Source organism: Tetrao urogallus (genome assembly GCF_951394365.1).
Source record: "Tetrao urogallus genome assembly, chromosome: 3".
In the NCBI taxonomy this organism is placed as follows: domain Eukaryota; kingdom Metazoa; phylum Chordata; class Aves; order Galliformes; family Phasianidae; genus Tetrao; species Tetrao urogallus.
The window spans coordinates 31,002,338-31,029,678 of record NC_136815.1 but is presented as its reverse complement, the minus strand read 5'-3'; the positions used below and the strand labels follow the sequence as shown (position 1 = coordinate 31,029,678).

At 40.6% G+C, this 27,341-nt stretch overlaps 1 protein-coding gene across 1 annotated transcript in view; it reads left to right on the top strand.

Annotated features, from left to right (window-relative positions):
- Nucleotides 1–1,861: 1,861 nt before the first annotated feature.
- Nucleotides 1,862–27,341, top strand: part of KCNB2 (potassium voltage-gated channel subfamily B member 2) — a gene marked incomplete at both ends in the record, with an annotated part of 169,589 nt that continues 144,109 nt past the window's right edge. Inside the window, one exon of the mRNA XM_079533111.1 lies at nucleotides 1,862–2,440. Within this exon, the coding sequence (XP_079389237.1) occupies nucleotides 1,862–2,440 (579 nt within the window). The remainder of the gene's footprint in view (nucleotides 2,441–27,341) is intronic.

Sequence of the window (27,341 nt, the reverse complement as noted above, 5' to 3'; positions counted from 1 at the left end):
ACATATCTATAAATGTAAACATTACTCCACTGGGAAACTTTCTAGGGAACTTTCCTTTTCCCTGATGTTTTCGGACTTGGAAGTCAGTTAATACCATTTCTCTGCTAATATCACACAGGGCTGAGCCTTACTATTAGTTTTTCTGTTCGTAGAGGATACCTTTTGAAGTTACTTATAACAAGGCCTAGCAATCTTAGTTTTATACTAGAAACTTTGTCAACCCTGTCATAAGTATGTAAATATCACATTGAAATAATTCTGTGATTTTTCCCAAGTACTTTTGGAAGAGGATTATTTTGGATCCTTACTGCTCTAATGAGGATCTGATCTTTGTGACCTTCTAATTTCCTTTCAGATTTTCACCTTCCTTTCATGGTGAGTTTGTACCCATTGGTTCTTGTGCCATCACACTCCTTTAATAGAAACAGTCCTTTTCCCTTTCTGGTGTTCACTCCTGATGTATTTACAGATAACAATCCCTCATAACAACCTTCATACTTATTCTGCAAAGAGGATCAAATTCTTGTTGTCATCAAATACTTTTTTAAAGCTGCAATTATTGCACTTTAAAAGGAGAAGCAGACTGTTGAGCTGCTGAGTTGCAGAGAACGGGAGGAGACATCAATTCATGGAAATTCCTAAGGAGTACCTTCCTGCTTTGTAAGAGAAGCTGATCAAAGCATTCTTAATATTCTTCCCTTTGGGCCATGATACCATTGCTAGGTTATTATTTAAGCACCGTGTCAGATAATCAACCTTAGTAGGAGTGGTGGGTGTGGGTGGGTTTCCTTCCTGTTTCATACTGACTTTCCAGATTTGGTGATGAACAGCTGCACTTCAGAGTTCTTTGCAGCACTGTGTACAGTAAGTGCGGATTAACTTGAACATGACTAAAACTGAGATTACTGGTGGCTGTCATGCAATCATGTCACTTTAGCAGCTTAACAGGTGAACGAGTGGGATAGAAAAGAGCCTTTCTGAGCCTTTCTAGTGGTTGGTGACCCTGCCCATGGCAGGGGGTTGAAACGAGATGATCTTTGAGGTCCTTTTCAGTCCAGGCCATTCTACGGTTCTGTGATTCTATGATTCTATGATTCTGTGATGAGCTATGAAACAGCATGCACAAAGTCCTTGCCTATGCAACCCATATTACTGTTCAGTTAGGTTCCGAAAAGTTAGGATTCTTTAGACCAAATAGGTCGGGAAATCAGCAGTGTGTGGAGATAAAACATTTGACTTGCCAGGATGGAAATTATTTGGTGTGTAATTTTTGACCATGAAAAAATATGGTAAGTAAAGTTTTGGAGGTTGGAAAGGGAAGCAGTTTCATTCAGTTTCAGACTGCATCTCCCAAATTTGATTTTCAGTAAAAAAGAAGGGAGGCCCCACATCTTTTTTTTTCCTTACAGATATTCCTAAAGTCTTTCTAGTAGCCTACCTCACAAATTAATTGTTAAGTAATCACATTTAGCTGACATTGCTGTATCAGAAACTGATAGAACAAATTCTCTGTACAAACTTCTGATTTTAACAGAAGCAAATTTCTGTTATTTTTTTTCTTTTCCTAAACATAGTGGTCTTACCCATACCAGTTGTTCCAGTGGTTCCGTATACTATCACAAAGGAGTCTCACTGTAAAAAGAGCACACTGCCATCATTGTATTTTCATCTGCACATGAAAGTGTGGAAGGAGAAATAGTGAGCATTTGGGGGAATATTTTCTGCCTTGCAATATTCTAATTTTTTGTCTTTTTCAGCTGCAGGAATGGATCAGTCCATCTGAAGAGGACTCTATCCAAACCTTTGCAGTCTCCAAGCGCATTCTCCTAAAGACTGGCATTACAACTGCACCCTTTTCACAATGGCTGAGAAGGCACCACCAGGGATCAACAAAAAGTCTTCAAGGTCGACCCTTTCCCTTCCTCCAGAACCAGTGGAGATCATTAGGAGCAAAGCTTGCTCGCGGAGAGTTAAAATAAATGTAGGTGGGATCAACCATGAAGTGCTGTGGAGGACTTTGGACAGACTTCCGAGGACACGATTAGGAAAGCTCAGAGACTGCAATACTCATGAATCTCTGCTGGAAGTATGTGATGACTATAATCTAAATGAAAATGAGTATTTTTTTGATCGACACCCAGGGGCTTTCACTTCCATTTTGAATTTCTACAGGACAGGGAAACTACATATGATGGAAGAAATGTGTGCTCTTTCTTTTGGCCAGGAGCTTGATTACTGGGGGATTGATGAGATATATTTAGAGTCTTGCTGCCAGGCAAGATACCATCAAAAGAAAGAACAGATGAATGAGGAGCTGAGGAGAGAGGCAGAGACAATGCGAGAGAGAGAAGGGGAAGAGTTTGACAATACCTGCTGCCCAGAGAAGAGGAAGAAGCTCTGGGACTTGCTGGAGAAGCCCAACTCATCTGTGGCAGCAAAGGTAAGATAAACAGTATGTTTAATGCACAGAAGGAGAAAATTACGTCATCGCTCATGTGTCTGGCGTGTGTTTCACTAAAATATTTAGAGAAAAGAAGGATCTAAACATCTATATACCATGAAGTAAATACACCCAAGTCTGTTCTAAAGCCCACTGAAATCAGCAGAAGGATTCCTGTTGACTTCAGTTGATTTCAGGCAAATGCTGCATTTGTTGTATGTGAACAGAAACATCTGTGCAATTGTTAATGGACTTCACGTTAACTCTAAGATAAAAATGTGTCCAGAGAACACCAATTACTTCTTAGAAATGCACTTGGTTATGAGAAACATGTTCTATTAAGCCCACATTTATCCATGACAGTGTTGATATCTGTTTCATTACAGGCATTGTAATGTAATTGTAGATGTGATATCCATGACTCAAAAGGTGTGCTAGATGTTAAGATAATCAAAGAGCAGCATCAACAGCTGTAGTCTGTCATGGTTTTATATTGGGCGAGGATTGCAGTGTTTTCTCTTATACTGTGTTTTATCAGTCAAGAGTTAATTTATTGAAGTATTAAAGCATAGGTATATAAGCACATGTGTATGTATGTATGCATGTATATTTGTACATGCAAATATATATATTTTATATATATATACATACATAATATGCATGTTATATATTCAGTCAGGTGAGGAAACGTTCTCTTGAAGCCCTGTTCCAGTACTGCTGTCTTTAAACAGGCAAACCGCTGAAAGTGACAAACAGTGGAAAAGTTTCCCTTTGCAGGACTGTGTACACACACGGTGAGATTTTGGTGCTGCTATTTAGAAGAGAGATTGCCTTGCTTCTTCATGGACTTCATTGTTCACTTTGTGACGTGGGGTACTGTTAAATGTGAGGAAAACTGTGGAAGCTTGTCTCCAGTTTGAACCACTCCAGACTAAAAACATTCAGGATATAGGTGTTTGTGTTATGCTTAACTGTGGCTTTGTTTTCTTATGTCATTAATTTTTTATTGGATGCAACTCCATTGGACTAAGGTAAGCATTAAAGTATGTTGGTGGAACGGACAAAAAACAGAGCCATGGCAAGGATATTTTCTTGCAATAGCAATTTCTTAGCATTGAGATGCAATACACAACATTTTTATTTTAGTTTTTCATCGTGGACTGCGTAACTGCTAAGCAAGAACTGATTTTTTTCAAAATTTCATTTATTCAGACAGAATATAAGGTTCATAACCAGATTAAAAGCTAATAGGAGAAGAAAAAAAAAAGTGTGTATTCAGTATATTTTGCAGTGTGATAAGAATACATTTTCTGCTGTGTAGATCCATATTCCAGGCCATATGTTCCTCTCCTGGAAGAGGAGCAGAGGGGAAGCAGATGGGCATAAGGTGTGCCAGGAAGGGTTGAGGGAGGCCGCGTTGCGCTCTGTGATCCCCTGGTACAAGTTAGCCTCCATCAGCACCCCCAGGGTTCTCTGACACAGCTGCTGCACAGCCTGCAGGAGTCAGGGACCAGCTTCTCAGGCCCACTGTTTAGAAGACTCCTGAGGTGACCTGTAGCAGACCTCCCTCCTTCCCAGATGGCTGTAAGCATAAAATAAGAAGCAGCAGCATGGTGGTCATGAATCTGGCTTCTCACTGGTGAGCAAGGGGGACTGAGTTCCTGATGGGGTCACAAAGCTGGAGGAAATTGTGCCTGAGGGGGGACATTCGCCCACCATGGAACAGCCACAGCTGCATCCTCACCATAAGTGCAGGCAGGCTTTGGGGGAGAGGAAATGGAGTGTGTATTTGTAGAACCTATTTTCATTTATTTTTTTTTTTTAACATATAGAAGAAAGCTCAGGACTTCAGACATTAATTTAATTAGTGCTTCCCTAAGACTGTTTTGAGTTAGGAGTCAGCACAGCAAGATGGAATTGATGAATAGAACAAAACTAAAATAGTGATTGTTAGGTTCTTTGTCTGTGATTAACATTTAGCCACTCTTCTGGTTGGTAGATAAATGCAGAAATACAGGACAGTCAAACTTGCATGAGCTACTGACCCAGCTCTTCATGGATCACCATTCCTCATCATGATTTTGCTGTTAGTCCAACTGAGCTTTTAAGAAAATCCCCCTTTGGTTGCTTAGGCCAGATTTGTCCTCTGGTTTTGAAACCAGAAATGAAAGTGGCTGTTTCTTTCTTTTCCCAAGATGATTAAATATGTATTGTTTACCTTTTTATTTCCCTTTTCCCTCATCTGCTTTGATTGAATGTTAATGTTCTACACTTCCTTGCTACAGGGATTTTCACATTGCACTTGTGTACATGTTGGAATGGGTAACTGGCTTGCATTATTACAATTGCCTTCTGTCTAAGTTAATGCCATCTTATGTGATTCCTGTGACTCTAGCAGCTGGAAGTCACCCTGTTATATGCAGTCCATTTCTCTTTCTGGCAATTCTCGGTCTATAAACACATGCACGAGCCAAAATGATAGTCAGTTACACCCGTGACATCTGAAGGAAGGCTGTAGAAGCTTGGCTGAATGATATGGTTACACAGCATAAAAGGAGAGCAAAAGCTGTCACAGCATATTCGGACTTGTGGAACACAAACAAACAATCAGAGCTGCATGTAAACAAGATATGCTGGAGTCAGTCGGATGTGCTCTTTCTGGAGCCATTGCAGGCTGTGTGAGGCTCTGGCCACAGTTCTTATCTCAAGTGTCTGGATAATGTCATTTTCAGATTTCTCATCTATTATTTCATTATGTGGTAAATTGCTGGTTTGTCCCAAAACAGGAGGCTGAACTATTTTCTTTGCTCTGTAGGAGCAAAAACAACCAGCCCCCATCCTGTGAATCCTGTATTGGGCCATGACCTCTACATCCCAGGGACAAGGGCTTCTCTCCCCTAGTACTGCCATCCCAACAGAGCATCTAGGAGGTCTGCTGGGCATAGAGCAGCATGTCTGGTTCAGGACTGAGATGGTTCCTAGGAAGGGAGAGATGCTGGCATTTTTAAACTGGAATGTTGGGAAAAAAGTAGGAAATATTACCATGGAGCCTAGAATTCAATGATAACTGTCTAACTTCTGATGAAACAGATGAAAATGGGGCAATGTACATAGCTGTATGAGAGGTGCCTGGCTTGTCATTCAGGTACTGTGTAGTGCCTAAGCAGTTGACAACAGCAGATTACTTTTTAATCTCTTTCATGTAAAAGATTAGGAATGTGAGGTGAACACTCATGTGTGGTTTGGATATGTGGGTGTGCCTTGTTACCTCTGGGATTCTGCTAAGATCCCTTCTGGGTCTGATCCAAAGCTTACTGAATTAAGGAGGAGTCCCAGTTTGGAGTGGGTATCATAAATTGTGCTTCTGTAAAGGTCAGTGAAGGCTTGCCATTGACTTCACTTACAGCAAGATGAAACACAGCAAGATTGGAGCATAGAAACAGGTGTTATTTTACAGAATTTATGACAACAAATGGGAAATAATGGTTATGTGTGGCAAGTAATGAAAGCTGTAGATAGTAAGAAAGTAAGAAAGGAGCATTATAGATCAAATTCTGTTGTTCAACACAGGTACACTTTACTGTGTGAGTTTTTTATTTTAGTAAGTGTGAGCGTGCACTTCATCTCCATCAACAGTTTCCTCTAGGTATGGCAATTCTCACATAGTCCTCTCTCCAGCAAAGCCTTCCATGATTTCAGTAGAAGTTTTGAGCAGGAAAGGCAAGATTTGTCTCTATTTTCCTGCATTCTCATTCATAAGCTTTTCAAATAGGATTAAGAAAGAGTTTTGTGAGAGTCTGGCATTTGCCTGCAGAGTAGCGCCTGAGATTTTTGACCAGTGTGCAACAAGTATTTTGTGAAAACTGAAGAAGGTTATCTTACCTATTTGTAGTGCAGCAAAAAGAAAACAAAAACATATTCTGAGACATTAAGGCAAAGAAATCTGAAGTGGAATAGACCCTCTCCCTCCCAAGGTCCATGGTACATCCATTTTTCTTCACCAGTGTCTTAAGCACCGTGGAGATTTTCTTTGGGAAGTTTTTTTTAGAAAAAAAGAGAACGACCCATAACTTTGTCTTTTAGTTACAGCTACTAGGCATAAAAGAGCTTCCTTAGAGAAGAAGCAGCTCTGAACAATCCGTCTGTAGTCTGAAAGTACTCAAGAGACACCAGAATGAGTATTGATTTAAGTTGGGTGTGAACTGACCTCAGTTGAATTGCATAGGTGGGTACAGTTCAGCACCCGGCTGAACTGGGATATTAAGGATGAATCTAGCTGAGGTCAAGTCTTTTCAATGATGTATGTATTATAGTAGTCTGTTCAGCTTACTTAAGATCCAGAGGGCTTTACTTCGGAGCAACTGTGAATGATCAGAGGACTGGAGCACCTCTTCTACGAGGAAAGTTTGAGGGAACTGGGATTGTTTAGCTTAGAGAAGACGAGGCTCCAGGGAGACCAGATTGTGGCCTTCCAGTACTTGAAGGGAGCATTGAACAGGAAGGGGAACGGCTGTTTATGAGGGTGTATAGCGATAGGACAAGGGGAATGGTTTTAAACTGAGACAGGGGAGGTTTAGTTTAGATATTAGGAGGCTGCATTTCCCCCTCAGGGTGTTGACGCACTGGAACAGGTTGCCCAAGGAGGTTGTGGATGCCCCATCCCTGGAGGCATTCAAGGCCAGGCTGGATGTGGCTCTGGGCAGCCTGGTGTGATGGTTGGCAACCCTGCACATGGCAGGGGGATTGAAACTAGATGATCATGGTGGTCCTTTTCAACCCAAGGCCATTCTGTGATTCTATGATGATTCTACACGTACTGCTTCACAGTGTTAGCACATGAACTCCTATTTCCATTCTTCTTTGTAGAATTCAAGAGCTTGATTCTTTTCTCACGTTTGTTTTATATCAAATCCTAAAATAAGTAAATATCAAATAAATCCTAAATAAATATGGAATGTGTAAAGTGCAGATGAGATACTATGAATATAGTTAGTGAGGTCAGAAATAAGTAGAATATCTAGGAAAAGTACGGAGCTTATTTCCACCTAGATATTTGACACTGTTTCAATCAGATGTATATGCAGGAGTATTTTAAATTACTTGCAGTGGGATTATCAATAAATAACAGTATCATTTTCCATTTTTCTATGTTTCAGTGTTTTCTATCACAGTTTGGCCCTTTGAATATAACTGCAGAGTAATTGCTTGGGATTGACTCTACTGATCTTTAATGTGCAAGTAATTCTTTCTTAAAACTCAGTATGAATATTAACTGATCAAATACAAAAGGTTGTATAAATAAGTTAAGTCATTAAAAAAATTACTAGTCAGTCACACTCTTATCCCTGATTTTCACATAACCCCTGTTGATGTACATACACAGAAGGGAAAAATATTGGCAGTTGTACCTCTGCTGCATGGGGTTTACCTTCTTTAAAGTTATGTGAAAAGTGGTGGGATTTAAAGTTTATTCTGTTTCTCTCTCTGCATGGCTCATTTGTGCTTATTTTACGATGTTTTATTTACTTATTTATTTACTCTGTATTGCTGGCTGTAGCAAGTATTCCTCCTTTGTGAAAAGCACAATAATTTATCAGCTAACTAGTGAATTGTGAACTGCAGAAGGTGTAATTATCCTAAGCCTGACTGGAAATAGTGAGGAGTTTGTGTGCTGCATTTAGTAACTAACACTCTATGAATAAATAAATAAATAAATAAATAAATAAATTTTATTTATAATATTAATTGCATTTATAAAATATACATATATATATATTTGTTTGGATTTAATTGAAAATAAGAAGAAGCATTAAGTAGAGAGGATTCACAGAATCACAGAATCACAGAATTGTAGGGGTTGGAAGGGACCTCCAGAGATCATTGAGTCCAACCCCCCTGCCAAAGCAGGTTCCCTACAGCAGGTCGCACAGGTAGGCATCCAGGCAGGTCTTGAACATCTCCAGAGAAGGAGACTCCACCACCTCCCTGGGCAGCCTGTTCCAGTGCTTCGTCACCCTCACTGTAAAGAAGTTCTTGCGCATGTTTGTGCGGAACTTCCTATGCTGCAGTTTCCAGCCGTTTCCCCTTGTCCTGTCTCCACTCACCACTGAGAACAGCCTGGCCTCGCCATTCTGCCCCCCACACCTTAGATATTTATAGACCTGGATCAGGTCCCCTCTCAGTCTTCTCTTCCCAAGGCTGAACAGACCCAGTTCACTCAGCCTTTCCTCATAGGAGAGATGCTCCAGGCCCTTCACCATCTTCGTGGCCCTCCGCTGGACTCTTTCCAAGAGATCCCTGTCTTTTTTGTACTGGGGAGCCCAGAACTGGACGCAGTACTCCAGAGGCCTCACCAGGGCAGAGTAGAGGGGGAGGATCACCTCCCTCGACCTGCTGGACACGCTCTTTTTAATGCACCCCAGTAAGCCATTGGCCTTTTTGGCTACAAGGGCACACTGCTGGCTCATGGCCAACCTGTCATCCACCAGGACACCCAGGTCCCTTTCCGCAGAGCTCCCCTCCAGCAGGTCATCCCCCAGCCTGTACTGGTGCATGGAATTATTCCTCCCCAGATGCAAGACTCTACACTTGCTTTTGTTAAACCTCATCCGGTTTTTTTCTGCCCAGCTCTCCAGCCTATCCAGGTCTTGCTGAACGGCAACACAGCCTTCAGGCGTGTCAGCCAATCCTCCCAATTTCGTATCATCAGCAAACTTGCTGAGGGTGGCCATTATCCCCTCATCAAGGTCATTGATGAAGATGTTGAACAAGACCGGACCCAGCACAGACCCCTGAGGAACACCGCTAGTTACAGGCCTCCAACCGGACTCTGCACCACCAACAACGACCCTCTGTGCTCTGCCAGTCAGCCAGTTCTCAACCCACCTCACTGTCCATTCAGGCCACTGACATTTATTTGGCTGCCTCATGCTTTATGTCTCAGCTTGTCACACTGACTTGTTGAGGGAGGGCACTCCCAATATATGTCTGGGACCTGATTCTTATTTTCCATGACTGTTTTACCTGTATTTTGCACCAGCTCTTATTCCTATTCAGACATTTTAGAGCAGCTTAAGAATGATCTTGGGATAACAGAGAATTAGCAGAGTCATTATATGACTTCAGAACAGAGCTGAGTGCCATAGAAAACATTTCTGCATTCCACTGCAGCTCCTTACAAATTAACTCCTAGTCCGTCTTGCTGAGTTCACTCAGGGGCAGACCCAAATGAAGGGCACACTACTGGTCTTTTTAGGTTGATGAACAAATCAAAAATGCTCAGAGGACCTCAGGAAAACTTTAAACTGGTTGGATGAATTGCAAAGTGTTACCACAAATGAGAAGAGTCTGTTCACAGGTGAATGTTTGCACTGGGTATATAAGATAGTGTTCAAAAGAAAGGAATATATTTTCTTATGTTTGCATCCTTTGTTTTGTGAACAAAACACTTTTTCTGTATATGTCCTTTTTTTTTGCTTTAGATGAAAATATTTCTTTTCATCTAGATTTTGCTGTGTTTCTCTTCTTTGACAGCTCATATTTTGTGTGCTTTCCAGTGTATTTGAAGACCAAGGTTGATGATGGCAGAGAATTAAGACTGTCACTTTTAGAGCGTGAGGAATAGCTTTTGTACTACTTTAATTCCCACAAGTATTTATATTGTATGCCTCATAGCATGATAGCATTTGCTGAAGAGGAGTGGTATTTTCTGCTGACATGTAGATTGAACTTCTATTTGACTTCTGGTTTCAATTTATTTTATGGGGACCCTGTTTTACAAGCCTTTATCTGAATGTGCTAACAGGAATGCTACAGTTTGCTTTGTCACACCCAATACTTTAAAAACAAATGGCTGCTGAAACTTAGCTGTGGAAAAAAAATAGGATGGTCGCTGGTCTCCATCTCACCATAATTTCTGGACAGGATACTTATTACCTCTCTTTGCTTTTAAGGGGAAGTATTTTTTTGTGTCAAACAATGAAGTCATTCAATGTGATGTGGGACAAAGAGATTGTATTTGATCCTAGTCATTCATATTTAATAACTAAAGTGTTTTAATGTTTTGAAATATAAGTTAATATATTGTTTTTTCAATACTTGTCATATCAAGCAACACAGTAGACTGGCAGTAGTTAATTGATTTTGTTTTAAGAGCTTGTGTATGCTTACTGCTGAATTGGTCATTAAAAGATTATTTACCTTCTTTACTTCCTCTGTGAAGTATCATGTAACTCATGATTCAGCATTTTTGGTCAGCCTAAGTGTTATGGGAACAGAACTACCATCTGATTCATCCTGCTGCAGACGTTTAATTCCTCAGTTACATGAGGGTTTCCCCTGGCTGCCTGATCTGTGTGTTATGCTGAGAGGTCTTGCTGCAAAGTAGAACTTATTAAAAACTGCTGTTAGGTTAAAATGAGTGAAATGTCCTTTGAACTGACTTGTTTATTATTGACATGTGAATCTCAGTAAATCAGATACTTAAATTATGGAAGCAGTGCCAGGAGCAAAGATGTAGTGAGGTCATATTCAGATAGTCTACCACTGGCTTCATGCTCCAAAGAGTATCCCCATTCATTGCATGAACAGAGGAAAAACATCTTTCCTCCTTGAATATTGGATGCTGGTTTCATTGATGCACGAGAAGAAAAATTAATGAGGATCCATGATGAGCCATATTAAAGTGGGGAGGATCTAGTCAGAGATTGTCTAGGCAAATTTAACACATACCAGTCCATGGGCCTTGATGGGATGCACCCATGAGTACTGAGGGACTTGGCAGAAGTGACTGCCAAACTTATCTCTGTCGTCTTTGAAAGTTTATGGAGAAAGGGAGAGGTGTCTGAAGGCTAGAGGAAAGCCATTGTCACTCCAGTCTTCAAGAAGGAGAGGAAGGAGTAGCTGGGAAACTACAAGCCTATCAGCCTCACCTTCATCCCTGGAAAGGTGGTGGAAAAGTTTATTCTTGAAGCAAGTGGAAGAAGGTTATCAGGAGTAGTCAGCATGGATTCACCAAGGTAAAATCTAGCTTGACGATCTTGTAGCCTTCTATGATTTCATAGCTGGCTGGGTAGCTGAAGGGAGATCAGTGGATGTTTTCTACCTTGATTTCAGCAAGGCTTTTGTTTCCCATGACATCCTCATAAGTAAGCTTAGAAAGTGCAGGATAGATGAGTGGTCAGTGAGGTGGATTGAGAAGTGATGGACTGTCAGAGCTCAGAGTCCCACACCTGGGGAGGAGTAACTGCATGCATCAGTACAGGGGCTGATCTACTCGAAAGAAGCTCTGCAGAGAAGGACCTGCATGTTCTGGTGGACAACAGGTTGGCCATGAGCCAGCAGTTTGCCCTTGTATGTGGCCAAGAAGGCCAGTTGTGTCAGAATGCGTTACAAAGAGCTTGGCCAGCAGGTTGAAGGAGGCGATCCTTCCCCTCTATTCTGCCCTGGTGAGGCCACATCTGGTGTGCTACGTCCAGTCTGGGCCCCTCAGTTCAAGAAAGATGGGGAACTGACTTCTAGAAGAAGTCCGGGGGCGGGGGGGGGGGGCACAAAGATTATTAGGGGCCTAGAGCATCTTCTTTATGTGGAAAGACTGAGAGATCTAAAGGGCAAATGTCAAGTGGATGCGACCATACACTTCAGTGGTGGCCAATGACAGAACAAGGTGCAATGGGCAAAAGCTGGAACATAGGAAGTTCCGTACAAACATGAGGAAGAACTTTATTACTTTGAGGGCAACAGAACACTGGAACACACTAAAACTGATTTTCAACTCCTTCTTATATCCTGCTTTTGCTGTTTGTTACCCTAGATTGAGTCTAATTCAAAATTAATATTTTTTAATATTTGTAGAGCAGTGTTTCTGGTTAGGGTGGTCATATTTTGGGCATTATGCTGTGCCCCTGGCAAGCTGTCTTTTCAGCTGTGACATGTCATTTAAGCTGTGTCGTGCCCAAGTGAACAGACCAGACTGCTGTGCCTTTCACTTACTGAGAGGCAGCTCGTATGTCCTAAAAATGTTGTATTTCCGTTCTGTGTTTTCATAAGCCTCTGGCATTGCATTGTCTTCTCACATTTAAGATATTTGGAAACAGATAGATGTCAGGGAGACATATACTCATAAATTAAATGACACTAAGGTGATGTTATTTGAAGGATTATCTGGACCAAATCCTTTGGAAGCAAAGGGCTCCACTTGCTGACTAGATGAACAAGCTCTTTCTTTGGTAAAGTTGAGAGTATAACAGATCTATAAGCTATCCTGCAAACTGGCCGTTCTGTGTGTCTTATTGTTCCAAGATGCAGAAGAGCAAAAAACAGTTCCTAGGTGAGGAAACCAAAGAGATTCCTGGGTGTTACATGTTTCTGGAAAACAAAAATAACAACAACAAAATGACAGTGTTTATCATGACATATGGCAGACTCATAAATCTTCTACTTGATGAAGATACATGAGTATTTCATGCATAGCACTGAACCCCAAGTCCTTTGAGGGAGCACTGAAAACAAGCATGTGTCACTGGCACAGCTGTTTCAAAGTGACTTTGAGATCCAAACAGTATCCCTATAGAGTCTTTTTATGAGGACACCACTGTCTGCTCTTTAAATGCATGGGTAATTCTCTCTTTGAGAAGGCATGCAATGTGGCCATTTTTTCAGGTGAAATAAGAATGTGTATTCCATTTAAGTTTATTTGATTTGCACTATTAGGAACCCAGAAAAAAAAAACAAAAACACAACAACCCTACATCCTGTTAACTGTACAATATCTTGTCCATGCATTCTTGTGTTCCACATGCCAAGACAGGTCTTCTTCTGATTTAGAGCACCAATGGAAGAGAAAACTGTCTATAAAAAGCACATTTAGTTACTGAAATGGTAAATACAAACAGAGTAGCTCTTATTTCCAGAATCTGTGTTAGGGGTTGCTGGAACTCTTGGTCATGCATTTCCTAAGTGTAATTACGTACAGTTAGGGTGACAAATCTAATTTTGTAACACACAATATTGCACAATGATTAAATGTGTGAGATGATGGAGGCACGCAGGACAGTGGTTTTCTACTTACAAGCTGTCTGAATTGTATTTGCTAATTTTCAAGTCATCTTGCAGTTACTTGCTACAAAAATTCATGCAGAATTGATTTTAAAACATAGAGAAAAGCAGGAGCCAGAACATGGGATGTAAACGTGAAGCCTGAGGAAATGTTTGTCTGGATGACTAGGTGAACTCTTTGATGCCAGGAGAGTCTTGCCTGATATATGAGGCTCAGATTCATTCCTCACTGAGAACAGTTTATGCCTGGTGGTTGCAGGAAATGGTATTGTATTCCACTAAGCTCTTGCCTAAAAACTGGCAATTCACTGGGCTAATAAAAAAAACCTTCTAGGATTAGCTCAGTTTTTCTGTTCTAGTCTCTCAAGGCAAGTTAAATAAAAATCCAACAGGACTGAAATTCTTCACACACACAGAATTTTGAAGGAAGATCCTTTTTCTCCAAGGAGCTCTGCTGCAATGTGTTGGAGCACATGTGTTACTCAGGGGTCAGTGTTTTCACTCATTGAGTCCTTCCTTATGCAACCACCAAAGATAGAGACTGCTTTAGATAGCTCAGGTATGGCACATACCAGAACTGTCCCAAAGGTGCCCATGTTGTAGTGGCAGCTTTAGGCATCTCTGGTCACCTGCAGTAGACCCATTGGAAGGGATGACTACTGGCTTATTTGATGACAGTCAGCCCAGCATGCTTTGATTTATGGTATTGCTAAAGGTATTTTTAGTGAATTCCTAGATAGTCCCACTTTTCAAACTTCTTCCATCAATCACGTTTCTGTCACAGACAGCAGTGGCATCAGGTTTTGTTTCCAACTCACCTTCACATTGTTTATTTCCTGAGCCCTGTAATCTCTTTCTGAATTGCTTGTGTTTAGCTTTTGGGAAGATTTATTTTATTTTATTTTATTTTTTGAGAACAGTGGATACTGCTAAATTATTTAAGGTAGATCATTTGCAGACTGCAAGAGATCATCTCAGAAATGTTACAGGTTTGTTCTGAGGAAGAACTGTGAAATCATTTCCATTTCTATTCTCAAAACTGTTCTATTGCATTTAGTATCTTTATTATATATATTTTGGGTATAAATTCTTTTGCGAATTTAAAAGCCCTTGGAAGAAAAAACTATTTGAGAAAAATCTTAGTCTACATCTGTATGCAAATACATTTTGTCAGATTATAGCATAGGAAAACTTGGCCAGTGCCCCTAAATTCTGCCCAAACACTGGTGTTGACTTCAAAGACACATAGGTACAAAAAGGCAAAACTTTTGATGTAAAAAGAGTATACAAGTATATGGCCAGTCCATTTGATGTAAAATGAGTATACAAGTATATGGCCAGTCCTCTGTGACTGGCCTAGAGCCTCTTTTATAATTCAAGGAGAGCAATGAATGACTTAGACATTCCTTAGTACTGAGGCTGTTTGGTAGTTGGGGTTGTAGCTGCTCTGGTAGTTAGGAGGCCTTTGGGCTGTTGTGGTACGGTGTAACTGTAAGAATGGCAAGCACTTGCAATATTGTGGCTAGAATTATATCTACCTGCTTCAGGATCATATCGTATGAATCCAAATTCTGTGCTGTTTTACAGTCCATTACATGATTGCAGCTGTTCGAAGCTCAGTTTGCTTTGTTTGGCTGTGCTGACCTGAGGTCAGGAGAGTGGCACTGTGGTGGTTCCACGGTGTCTGGTTCCTCCAGACATAAGCTGTGAGGCTGAAGGTCCTGCAGATGAACTCAATGAGTACTTTGTGTGTTGAGAAGAACAAGAATGCTTCTGCAGATGGGATAAGAAATCTGGATTGATGTTCTTTTATTTTAAGAAATGAAGCCTGAAGGCTTGAAGAAGAAAAAAAGAATGATGTGTGGTTTCATGCTAGAGTGAAGTTCATTATGAAGGACAGAATCTGAGAAAAAATACCAGTTATTTTTGACAAGAAATAGAATGAGAAATCCCTGCATTTCTACTGTTTATTCTTTCAAAGGTCAATAAATGATATGGGAAACGGAGCTGAACAGAGCTTACTAATCATTTTAGAAGGCATACAAGCTAAATCCTGTGAGCTGCATGCTAAGTAATAGGTTTACTTTGTGTGTTGAAAATGTTTTTCTCAGATGACTTTAAAAAAGTGGATTTGTCAAAATAGTAAAACAAAGGAAAAGAATTTAAATTGATTTATAAGGCCACAGTAGTGGTCAGATAGGAAATTGAAGCAAGGTCAGTGTAAACACTCATACTTGGTCAGCTCGTAGCTGCAGCAGTTAGGGGATAGTTTGGATGCAGTTTTGGTAAAAAGGGACCATTGACCTCTTAGCTGGATGTTAGGACATCTCAATAACTGCTCAGAATTGAAATATTTTCACCAAAAATTCCACTTCACCTACTGTGGTAGTGAATGTGTGTCCTGCTCCCATTTTAGCCTCTTACACGGAGTTGTTTTCATAAATCTCAGCCAGACATTAAAATGAAGCTGTGAAATTCTGACAAAACAGTAAATGGCAGGGAGATTGGAGGGGGGATATATCCTGCATGGAAAACAACATGTTTAGCTAAATAAAAACATCCAGAAGCAAGTTTCGAACAACTCAAAGTCTGCTCCGGTGTGATCTTGGTCAAGTCACCTACACTTGTTATGGTTCAATTTGGCCATTTCTAAGTGGGAAAATTCAACCAAAGGCATACAGATACGACTAATTCCTTAATTTCTTGACACTTTTTTTTTTTTTTAATGGTGTTATATTTTAAAACTGTTTCTGCTAGCCAGCTCTTAGCCCTCAGGTTGATCTTTGCACATGCTTCAGTGAACCTGATGTGCTCAGGATTTTAGGTGGTGATGTTCTCTGCCCAGCATTGAAATGTACATGGATTTCATTGTAGGCTACATCAGAACGTTAACCCAACACGGTGAAATGGTGAATAATTCCTCCTAGTTTTCAGAACCTTTTTTAGTCTATTCAGATATAATCAACACAGCTTTTTGCAACCAGGTATGCATACTTTTGCATGAGATAAGTATGTTTAAAAGTTTAACCAGAATGGATAATTGGAGGTGAGAGGCCCTGGACTGAAGGGTGTTCTGTGTGATGAGTGTGCTATAGAGAGGATGGAGGAGGGTTGGATGCACTCGTTAGGGAGTCTTCTCAGTGTTTGTTAACACCAGCAGGGACTGAATAGCGTGACAACTATAACCACAATATTATGTCACTGATGTTGGTAATGTCTGTGCGGAGGATATTTCTCTTTTATTTCTGAAAGCAAATGAATTTCCTTTGAAGAGAGCTGATGTGTCTGACTCACAGGTTTTCTTTCCTCTTGGGCTGATTTCTGTCACTATGTGAAAATAAAAGTTTTAGTTTATGGGGTATGAAATTGAAAATGTGAGCCAAATGTTAGAAGTATCCATTATCGCACTGAATCCCTGCTAATGTGTCTGATATTTACTTTCCAGCGATGCCCCATTCACATTAATCTAAGTTCATCATTTATAGTTCCAGCATCATCTTTTTCCTTCCTGATTTCATTTAGAGACCAAAACCTAGCTTTAGCTAGGGCTGGCTTCCAGAAAAAAGGCTGTGTGTGAAAGAGGAGTGGCCAGCAGAGCACAACTGCCCACTGAGTGGAAGTATCCTCTCTCCTTCCTTCCCTCTCTCCCTCCCTCCAGGCTGCCCCAGGCACTGTGTGGGCACAGTTGCCTTCTGCTTGTTCAGTTAGGCTGAAAGTTGGCACACTGCAGGAGAGCTTACCTCCATCACTACATGCAGCAGGCAGAGCTGGAATTCTCTTTCATGCCTTTTTCCCTTTTTAACTGGGAAGATGGGGGAAAACAACAACAACAACAAAAAAAACCTAAGAAAGCTCTGATTTTTTTTCCCAAATTCCAGTTATGTAGACAGGGATGCTGTCCATCATGAGCTGGAATTACTTTAACTGTTCTTTTAACACTTTTCTAAGGTGGAGCTTCCCCTACAGAGGGATGTCCCATCAGTCTCCTAAGTTGCTCGTAGCAGGAAAGCCAATGCCCACTGGCTCTGGTGGACATTGCTGTAACAGGATCCAGTGCTTAAGAAAAAAAGAAAATAAATTTTTCAGTGAATGAAGAAGCCTGATATATTTATCCAATGATGTAAAATATTTTATCATTCACTGTTTGGTGAGTTGTCACAGATAAGGTAGATTTCCTGGGCTTAAGGATGCTATTTTGAAACACAGTTGTTAAAGGAGATTTACAGTACTCAGAAAAAATGGAGTGAGATAAAATATCAAAAAGAAGAAGTAAAACACAGAGTTGGCTTGTATCTAAGAGCAAAGGCAGCTTTTCTTCTCTTTCTACGCAAAGTCATGGTAGCCATTATGTCACTGAATATTGTTTCATTTGCACAACAGCCTATAATATCCAGATGAGTTCTCTGACCACAAAAAACCCTCCAGCCCTCCAGGCCAACATCCTGAGAAATACAGAGAGCCCCAGTTCAGCCTCAGTGCATCAGAAAGATACTGTCTGGGGGCTGAGCATGAAGTCTTCATGGGGAGGTAGCCAAGCTGCAGCTATGTTGGGGGTGAGCTGCCCTGGGGCTGAAGCATGGAATCTGAATTGGCCACACTAAGGATAAACCTGTATCTGCAGCAAAATAGGTGTGGTTGGAATAGCACACATCATTTGGATATCTGTGCCTGTGTCCATTTTGGTAACTCGGTTTCTGAGCTATAGGGCTTACATATAGGGATTTCATATGGTGAGTATGCAAAAAAAATGCAATAGTCATTCTAAGTCATTGGATATTTTCCCCAAGGCTAGAAGAAGTTGACAGAAAAGATCAAATACAAGGTAGGGAGTAAGATAAAAATAATGATCAACTAAATATGTGTAAGTCCTAATGGTTACTAATATATACATACATTGTGTCTAAAAGTAATTACTCAATTCTTAAAAATCCCTAGCTAGATATCTTACATAGTTTTTTAGTTCTGTTGTCAGGCCTTTTAATCAAGAAAGTGGCCATATGATTTCTTAGAAAGGTTCTCCAGTTTGCCATCTCTTAATTTGTAGCACAAACATTCCAGCATGCTGACATCTATCTAATGAGAGGTCTGACAGCTAACCTGCTTGTGAGTAGGCTTCTGTAAAAGCAAAGCAGTGTTTTCTCCACATACATAGCACAGGATTTTAAACTAAACAGGAGACAACAGTTTCCTCATGTTTGCTGACAGCTCATGTATTTGTGTTAGGCATGGGCATATCACAGTTACAGTGCTAGTCTTATATAATTTAGCTGTAAGATAGGCAGTTTGTCCTCCTGTATTATTGCTAATTAAATAATGATTTCATTTGAAAATGTTGGCAGAGATTTTCAGTCTTACAAGACTCCTGGACTCAGATGCATTGGTTCTATTCATTTTAATGGGAAACAAAATATTTTAACTGTTACGTTGTGAGTCTATCTGCATAATGGTGTACATGCTGGTTTATCCTAGAGTCTTTTGACATGTTTAGTTCACAGCTATTTTTTAAAAAGAAAATTTATGGATTGCAGTATGCTTATAGTATTTAACTGCTGCTTATCAGAGTAACCATTTGCTTTTGATCAGATTTCTACAGTGTAGCTTGAAAAGTGGATTGATATTTAATTTGAAGTCGATGAAAAAGACTTGGTAGGTAGGAAAAGGAAAGGAATGCTAAGAGCACAGATGTAAGATGAGAAGGTCTTCAGATACATTCAGATTTTCCTTCAGATAGTTACCCATTGCCATTGATTTGTAATTTTCTTCCAGTCTCTTAACTTCAAAATTCCTTATTTTCAGTTAGCAGAATGAAGCATCTCTGAGAGGCTGAAACCTGCATACTCCTCCAGTGTGCTTTGGACAACCTGACCCTGTCCTCGTGCAGCTCCATGCTGTTCTCTCGGGTTCTGTCACTGTCAACAGAAAGCAGAGTTCAGCCCTGTCCCTCACTCCCCTCTGAGCTCCTCCCTCCTTTGCAGAAGAACCTCAGCTTTTAGGAGTGTCTGACATTGGTCTGACCTCCACTGTGGCCATTTGAGCTGCTTCCATGCAGATGGATTTTAGTGGCACCCAGTCTGGCATGTGTGGTTGTGTGTGGGAATCTTGGCACTTCTTTTCTAAGGGGAGTCAGAGCTCACCATATCTCTCAGTGTGTCATGGATTTGTATTTTAAGTGTGAGATTAGACAACAGTGTAAGAATTTCCAACATTACTGTCTCTCAGTTGCTTTCTAGCCACTGTACCGATAATGTAATAGCACTGGACCCATAAAGCAGCTGTAGTATTCAGGTATGATTGCCCGAGACTAGCTTTTTGCAAGTTATAAAAACAAATGTGTGTAACAAAGCTGAAGCGGTGGCACTCTCACTCTGAGGACAGAGGGGAAGTAGTGAGATTGTATCAGACATTTTGCTTCCCCTGCTCACCAGATGTTTCCAGAAATGCTTCCTCTCACCTGAGGTTCCAAGTGGCCAATTAAGGTATTATTGTCACTACCACCCTTCAGAAATGTGCAAAGCTGCCAGCTTTTCCTTTCTCAGGCAAAAAGATCATTATAATAAAACATAAGCCCTACAGAATTAACATAAGCCAACTAGTTTTGAGAATGAAAATATGTCCTGCTGTTAAGAGAAGAAGCTTCCAAGGTATAGAAGATCCCAAATGCATTTGCTGAGTTGCTGAGAATGTTTTTACTATGCAACAGACAGCTGTGAATTGAGAAGATGCTGAAGCAATTTAACATTTTGTATAGAGGCTGATGCACCTTCAGTGCACACAGAAAGCAAGTCATGTGTACTGTTAGGTCAAGATGGGTTATAAAATAACAAAAGTAAACCTGCTAAGAAGTGAGCTTATGAGGTTGATCTTTTTATTATGACTGTTATTTTTCAAAATTTGAGATGTTGAAATGGAATGCTAAGTAGGAACTCCTAAGCTGATTTCATCTGGTCTGTCCCAGGACTGGCAGCTGAATTGGTGCAGTTCTGGTGCTACCCTTGTATTTATTCACCTCAGTGAGTGATAGGGCTTATTAATTTGGATGCCGGACTGCATTAAGGCACCTGTAATGTTGCTGTGTGTTGTGAACCAACCAGTACACCTAGTGGTTCTTGGATGATTTCAGCAGCAGGCTCCACTGGATCAGGTCTGTGTCTTTCTTTGTGTCAACCATTTGGTCAACATCTTTTGAAAGGGAATAACCAACGTGTGCTGTGTTTGAGCAAGGTAAGAGTTCAAGCTATTGATTATTTAGGTAAGACAACAATACTGACATTTACAATGGCAAATAACTCATCAGGCCTATCTGCAACTGCTGTCTGAACTTCTGGGTGCTCAGCAAAGCCTGACATTTTCTTAGGTAATATATACATATCTTCTGTGAACGGAATTAACTTTCTTAGTTTTCTCTTCACTTGTATGAGTTTCTAAATCTTGAATAACATCTAGATGTTTTCTGAAACTTATTAAAAAAAAAAAAAAAGGAGAAATGCTCTGTGGCTCAGAAGAAGTAGAGCTGAGCATGTCCACAGAGAGAAGTGATGCAGTCGGTAATCTGGGATAGAATCTTCACTTAACATTGCACTTATGTATTTATTTATATTGCAAACAGCTGAACTGAAGATAATTAAAGAATGTAACAAAAAACAACACTGGCAAAGTTGTTATTAAGTCAGATATGTGCAAACAGACACACCAATGTATGTGAAAATGCCGTGCAAATTATATAACCCCAAACCTATAAGGCACACAAAGTGAAATGTCTGATTTTCTGTAAGAATTTTCGGCAGATTAGTTTCGGAGATTTGATGGAAGGAAACTCATCAACCTCTAATATCAGACTATTAAGTATATGTGAATGGCAGATTGTGTCCCACCACAGGAAGAAACGTTCCATACGTTAGGAGTGAAGAGCTCACTATATCAGGATGAACACAGAATCACAGACACAGAAAAAATGAAAACCTATAGCTGTATGACACACTGCTTGTGAAAACTAAAGGAAATCCAAGAGATTGGAAAGGTTAGAAAAAAAAACAACACCATACAATACATCTGACACAAAGAACAGATGTTTAAAACTCCTAAATGAACCCTTCAAAACATATGCGCAGAAAAACTATTAGTAGTGAGTGCATTGTTTGGAAATTCATCACTGTTTTAATATTGGAAATAAAAAGAAACAAGTATATAAATAATTTCATCATGAAGATTCAACATAGCTGAGGAAATGTGTTGGAGTCGACTTTAAAGGAGTATATATAGTGGGAAAAAGAAAATAAAGACATGCAATTACATAAGCAACTATAAGAACAAATAGTGCTACAGCGTGGAATGGTAGAACATTGGAGGTTTTTGTTTCAAATAAATGAGCCGTCAGAGAGTGGAACTCATGTCAAAGCAAGGAAAACAGAACATAAAAACAAGGATAGATCCCTTGAATGCTGCTGCATACAGGGAGAATGGTTTCACCTCCAGCTCTGGAATTCCTCAGTCCCAAGTATTGTGTTTGGGAGAACACAGAGAGAAATCTCACAGAGCCACAGCATAGCTGCAGTTGGCAGGGACCTCTGGGTCCTTCTGGCCCTGCCCCAGGTCCAGCAGGGTCACCCAGGGCTTCTGGAGATCTCTAAGGAGAAGACTCCAAAACCTCTCCAGGCAACCTGTGCAGTGCTCGGTCTCTCGCACAACACGGAAGTGCTTCTGGTGTTCAGAAGAACCTCTTGTGTTCCAGTTTGTGCCCATTGCCTCTTGTCCTGTGACTGAGTGCTGCTGAACAGGACCTGGCTCCATCCTTCCCCTAAGCTCTTCCCTTTTACTCTCCCTGTAAAGAGCTATGTGAGCCTTCACTCCGGCACAGCATGATGCTCGTATGGGAATGCTCATCAACCCCTTTCATGCCCTGCTGCCTTGGTCTGCTAGGACTTTTCTGACTGAGAGGGCATTACTGAGCATGTTTGAGATATTTCAAGGTCAGATGGCCTCTGAGCTGAGTTTTGTGTTTGTTTACTTGTTTCAGGTTAACAGTGCTATTTTGGCTTCTCAACTTTGTTTATTGAATCCCTGTCCTTGTACTGTTCTTACCCAAACAGTTGATCAAACAAAGTGCAACTGTAGGGACTTTTTGTCAATCCTGGGTCTGAAGGTCTGAAGGAGAAGCAGTTACTCCGTGCAGTTTCCAGATGAAGTTAATTAGCAGAAATGTGGTTATAAAAAGACACCCAAGGGAAATGTCAAGAGAAATGTGCCGCCTCCCCAAATCACAGTAGCTGGGCTTATTTGGAGGCTGGTGATAAAGCACAGCTGGGGCCCTTTCCTAACAATGTGGAAGACAATGCCGCTTTTCTCCCTGACAGCTGGTTAGCATCTTTGCTACGTCATTGGATCTACATAAGAAACCATTGCTTTTTCTTGCCTAAGCCAGGTTTTGATCTTTTGAGTCTGTTGTGTTTCCTTTTTTTGTGCCTTGAAAGCATTTAGCTACTAGGCTTTCCCAGGGTCATAAAATATTTGCACTGGGAAATACAGGAGAATGTTTTTCTTTTGAATGCTAGTGTGAATAATTGACAAATAGCAAAGAAATGAGCCCTCATTAATCATAACAGTCCTTGTGGAAAGCAAATGTTGAGCTGGCAAATGTTAGGGTACGTCTTACATTGGATCTGCTTTCAGGAAAGGCTGATGTGAAAATCTTCCCCCTCATATCGTGCTCCTTGTGTCCTACGGATGCTGATTTCATTAGGGGTTAGCTAAAAACCAACACTCATTTGGAAGGCAATTACCCCTCTGCTTGCATCCCTGCAGTTCCTCAGACAGATGTGCGACAATAAAAGCTGACAGCCATAGAGAATGAGTTCACAACTAGAGAAAATATTAGTCCAGTGGTTTCCTTCCTCACTCTTTGTATCATGATGCACACCCACACTTTTCAATACCCTTTCATCAATGGAATTTATATTTTTTGTATTGGGTTTAGAATAAATTCTGTAAGTAGAAATATGGCAATTCTTGAAATACCGTGAGTGAAGCTTGTGTTTTCTGTATCTTGACTTTTGCATTTAAAATCTTCATTCTTCACAACAATTTCATAAAAAAAAAAAAAAAATCTATTCCAACACTACAGAGCTACTGAAATATGGCTGTTGTGGGACTTCGTTATATACGCAATTAGTGAAGCACTGTGTGATTGGGAAATCTGCTGAAGAAAAATAATATCTTAATTGTCTTTCAGAATCAAACATCTTCAGAGCACATTTTAGTTGCTGTGTAGAGATTTTTATAGGGGTTATTAGGGAATATTTATTACCCAGTAGACCTAAGTATTACAGTGTGATGAAATGCAACAGAAATTGAGGTATCAGACAAAAAAGAATAGGCTTTTTTCTATATCTTAAGGCATTTAAGAAAGCCACTTGACATAATGTGCAGTGGTTTGGTTTCTCAAACAATAGGAAATAAGGCGTGAGGGAAAATGACACAGTGTCTGGCTCTTTAGGCTAACAACTCTAGCAAATATAAAGGGACTCAAAAGAACATTTCAAGCGTTCGCATGTCATGTGATAGGAAGTAATCCCATTCACCAGTGTTTTACAATGGCACAATGCCTAGAGGCACTGTACAAAGCCAAAAGGCCTTATATATAATTTTGGTTGACAAAAGAGCTGTCAGAGGCAGGAAAGTTTTCCTATGAGGAGCCCAGAAGCGAATGGTGGGGGGTTAAGCCTAGAAGTCTGAGCACCGTGACAGCAGGGCCGTTAGACAATATTTGTGGAAATTCTTTGCGGAGAGAGTGGTGAGGTGCTGTAACAGGCTGCCGAGAGAGGCTGTGGGTGCTCCATTCCTGAAGGTGTTCAAAAGCAGGTTGGATGAGTCCCTGGGCAACTTGATTTCTAGTGCCAGATCTTGAGGTTGGTGGCCCTGTCTGTGGCAGGGGGGTTGGAACTCTAGTATCTAGTGACCTGTCTGGTAGACGAGGGAAAGGCTGTTGATGTGGTCTACCTAGACTTCAGCAAAGCCTTTGACACTGTCTCCCACAGCATTCTCCTGCAGAAGCTGGCAGCCCTTGACTTGGACAGGTACGCTCTTGGCTGGATAAAGAACCTGGTGATTCTGTGATTCTCTATGATTCTGTGATGCTCGGGGTCCCTTCCAACCCAAGCCAATCTGTGGTTCTTTGATTCTGTGTACTTCCATTTTTGTGTATGTCATGACCTCTCTCTTTTTTTAGATTTGAAGGGCCTTATCCTACAGTCAGTAGCTGGGAAAATATTCTGGAAAATTGTCTCATAGTAAGACCCTTTATACTTCTTTCATTATGGTATTTCAAATGTTTGGTTTTTGAAGGACCTGGAGTGCTGTCTTTTTATACATGTGTGTATAAAAGTTTGTGCTTCTGTATATAAATATGTATATACTCAGCTATAATTCTTGTCAGCAGTTTCCAGCCCTTATCTTACAGTAAGAAAAAGAAAACGTAAGCTCTTCCTTAAGAGATGTTTTTTACATAAACTCCAGCATGTCCTGTTTTGTAATGTTCCTCCTCAAGTGCTCTACAGCTGGAGGTTACTCTGGACTGAACTATTGTTACTGCAGCTTCATCTGAAACAGCAGACCGTGCAAGGAGAGTTTCTTTCAAAGTTTGTTCTTAGTAAAAGTGGAGTGGAGGAAGTAAGGGTGAACCATTTAAACTGGCCCCAAAATTTTTTACATTAATTGAATTTTACTCGGGTATCTAAATCTTGTTCTTGCCTTTAATATTGAGATTCTCCATTTCTTGTTGAAAATGTGGTCTTAGCTGGATTACTTTGGAACATCAATGAAGAAAAATCTGCAGCAGCTGGAACTCAGCCCTCCTGTCAGCCAGAGTCCTGTTGTTGAGGGCTGAACTGGCTTCCCAGCCCTGCAAAGGGAACTCTATAGAAGGGCTGAGGGTTCACCTTGTCTTCAGCACTCAAAACAAGCTGCCTTCGTCAGGAGTCTGGTTGTTTTCAGAGCCATCCCATAGCCAGAGAAATAGGAGCTCAGTGGGACTGAGAACAGCCTTGGGCATCAAGCCCTCATCTGCCAACTGTGAAAGGAGCTGAATACTCAGGCAGGTGCCTTGGTTCAGAGGCATGGACCTAGTGTGGCATGCATAAGGATTTAAGCTATTTTCTGGTGCTGCAACATCAAATACAGCCCCCAAAAGCTTAACAGAAGCAGAGCTGGCTTTAACAGAGGTAAGTGAAAGGGAGGACAATTAAGGTTTTGGTTCCTGCTCAACATCGACTGTGCTTGGGGGACCACTCAGTTTTCTTGTCCAGTGAGGCAGCAGCATCAGCAGTTTGCATAGGTTCTCCCATCCTCCTCTACTTGGATGGAAGCTGCAGCTTTTCCAAAATACCAAGAGAAAAAAGCTGGATTTGGCACAAAGCTTTTAAGTTCCTTTGGAAAGGCCATCTTCAAGTTGTGTCAAAATAAATGAGTTAAATTTGTCTCAGTGGATATCCGTCATCTAATAGGCTACAATGCCTTGCTTAAGTGCACAGCAATAAGCAAAGTACATTCCAAAGAAACTTGGCCAAATACTGAAAGCCAGCAAAAATAACACGCTGTGGAATTTTTGGATTTGTGTTGTTCTGTTTTAAATTTAAGAACAGGTTTGCAACTGGTCACACAGAGGCATGCTCCTTTCCAAGAGCAGCTGCACTGTATTATACCAGCAACACAGTAAGTTTGTGACAGGCACACAACGTATCACTTCTTAGACACTGTCGTAGTTGGTTTCTGAAATTGTAAGAATTAACATAAAAATTTATTATGACACTACAGAATTTATTATGTCTGCAGAAGAAAAAGGGAATATCTTGTTCTTTCCATCAAGTTTTTTTTCTCATGTATTTTTGTATGTGCTTTTTGTACACTGAAATTTAGCATTCAAATTTCACTTATGTTAGAATCAGTTCAGTTCATAGTTCCGTACAGAAACACTAGATTTTGTAATTCATCTGCCTCTAAGGTAAGAGTGTTTCAAATTTCAAACAACTAAGTCAAAGCATGCTGAGTTGTTCTAGGAGAATACTGCTGGTTAATGGTCTCCCACACAATCACAGGTACAGAAATGCAAAGTACATCAAAAGGTTTATCACGTTTTTGGAGAAAATTAAAATGGATTCAAAGACACTGCGATAAAGGGATAATACAAATGTTATGTATAAGGAAAAAAAACATCCCCAGTGCACCCTCAGAAATATGAGTGTCCTGAATCCCTGTAAAATTTTTGGCATTTTACTCTGGTCATTTTTGGAGCTCTTGGAGTGGGTGAGAGGAGGGCCACTAAGATGATCAGAGGGCTAGAGCACCCATGTCCTACCTAGAAGTATCTAGGAGTGTACAGCAAGGTTCTCTGTGCCCTCAGATGGTTTTGATTCAGTGACAGAGAATCTGAAATTAAACTGCTCTATTTAATTGATTTTTTCTGGTCAGTTTTGTTTTGTCTGAGTATCTTGCTAGCTGTTACCACAGCACTGGGAAAGGAGCAGAAGCTTATAGCATTGGCTGTCTGGGAGTCTGCTCACAGGAATAATAAGGTAGCTCAGAGCCTGTTGAAATGCTGGTGGGATAATCAGCAAATCACTTTGACTGCTTCAAGCTCGTGCCAAGTGTTTCATATTTACATCATATTCGTCTGTGGAGAATTGATCTGGTACTCCAGAAGGGTGGAAACTGCTTCAGAATCTGTTACACTGGGTCCCAAACTGCCAATACTGTGGATTTCACTCTTCCAGGAATGAAAGCATATGTGCTCATTTTTAATTCAGACCCTGTAAATATGTCTTCTGCTGTAAGAATAATTTGCTAGTCTGCATAAACT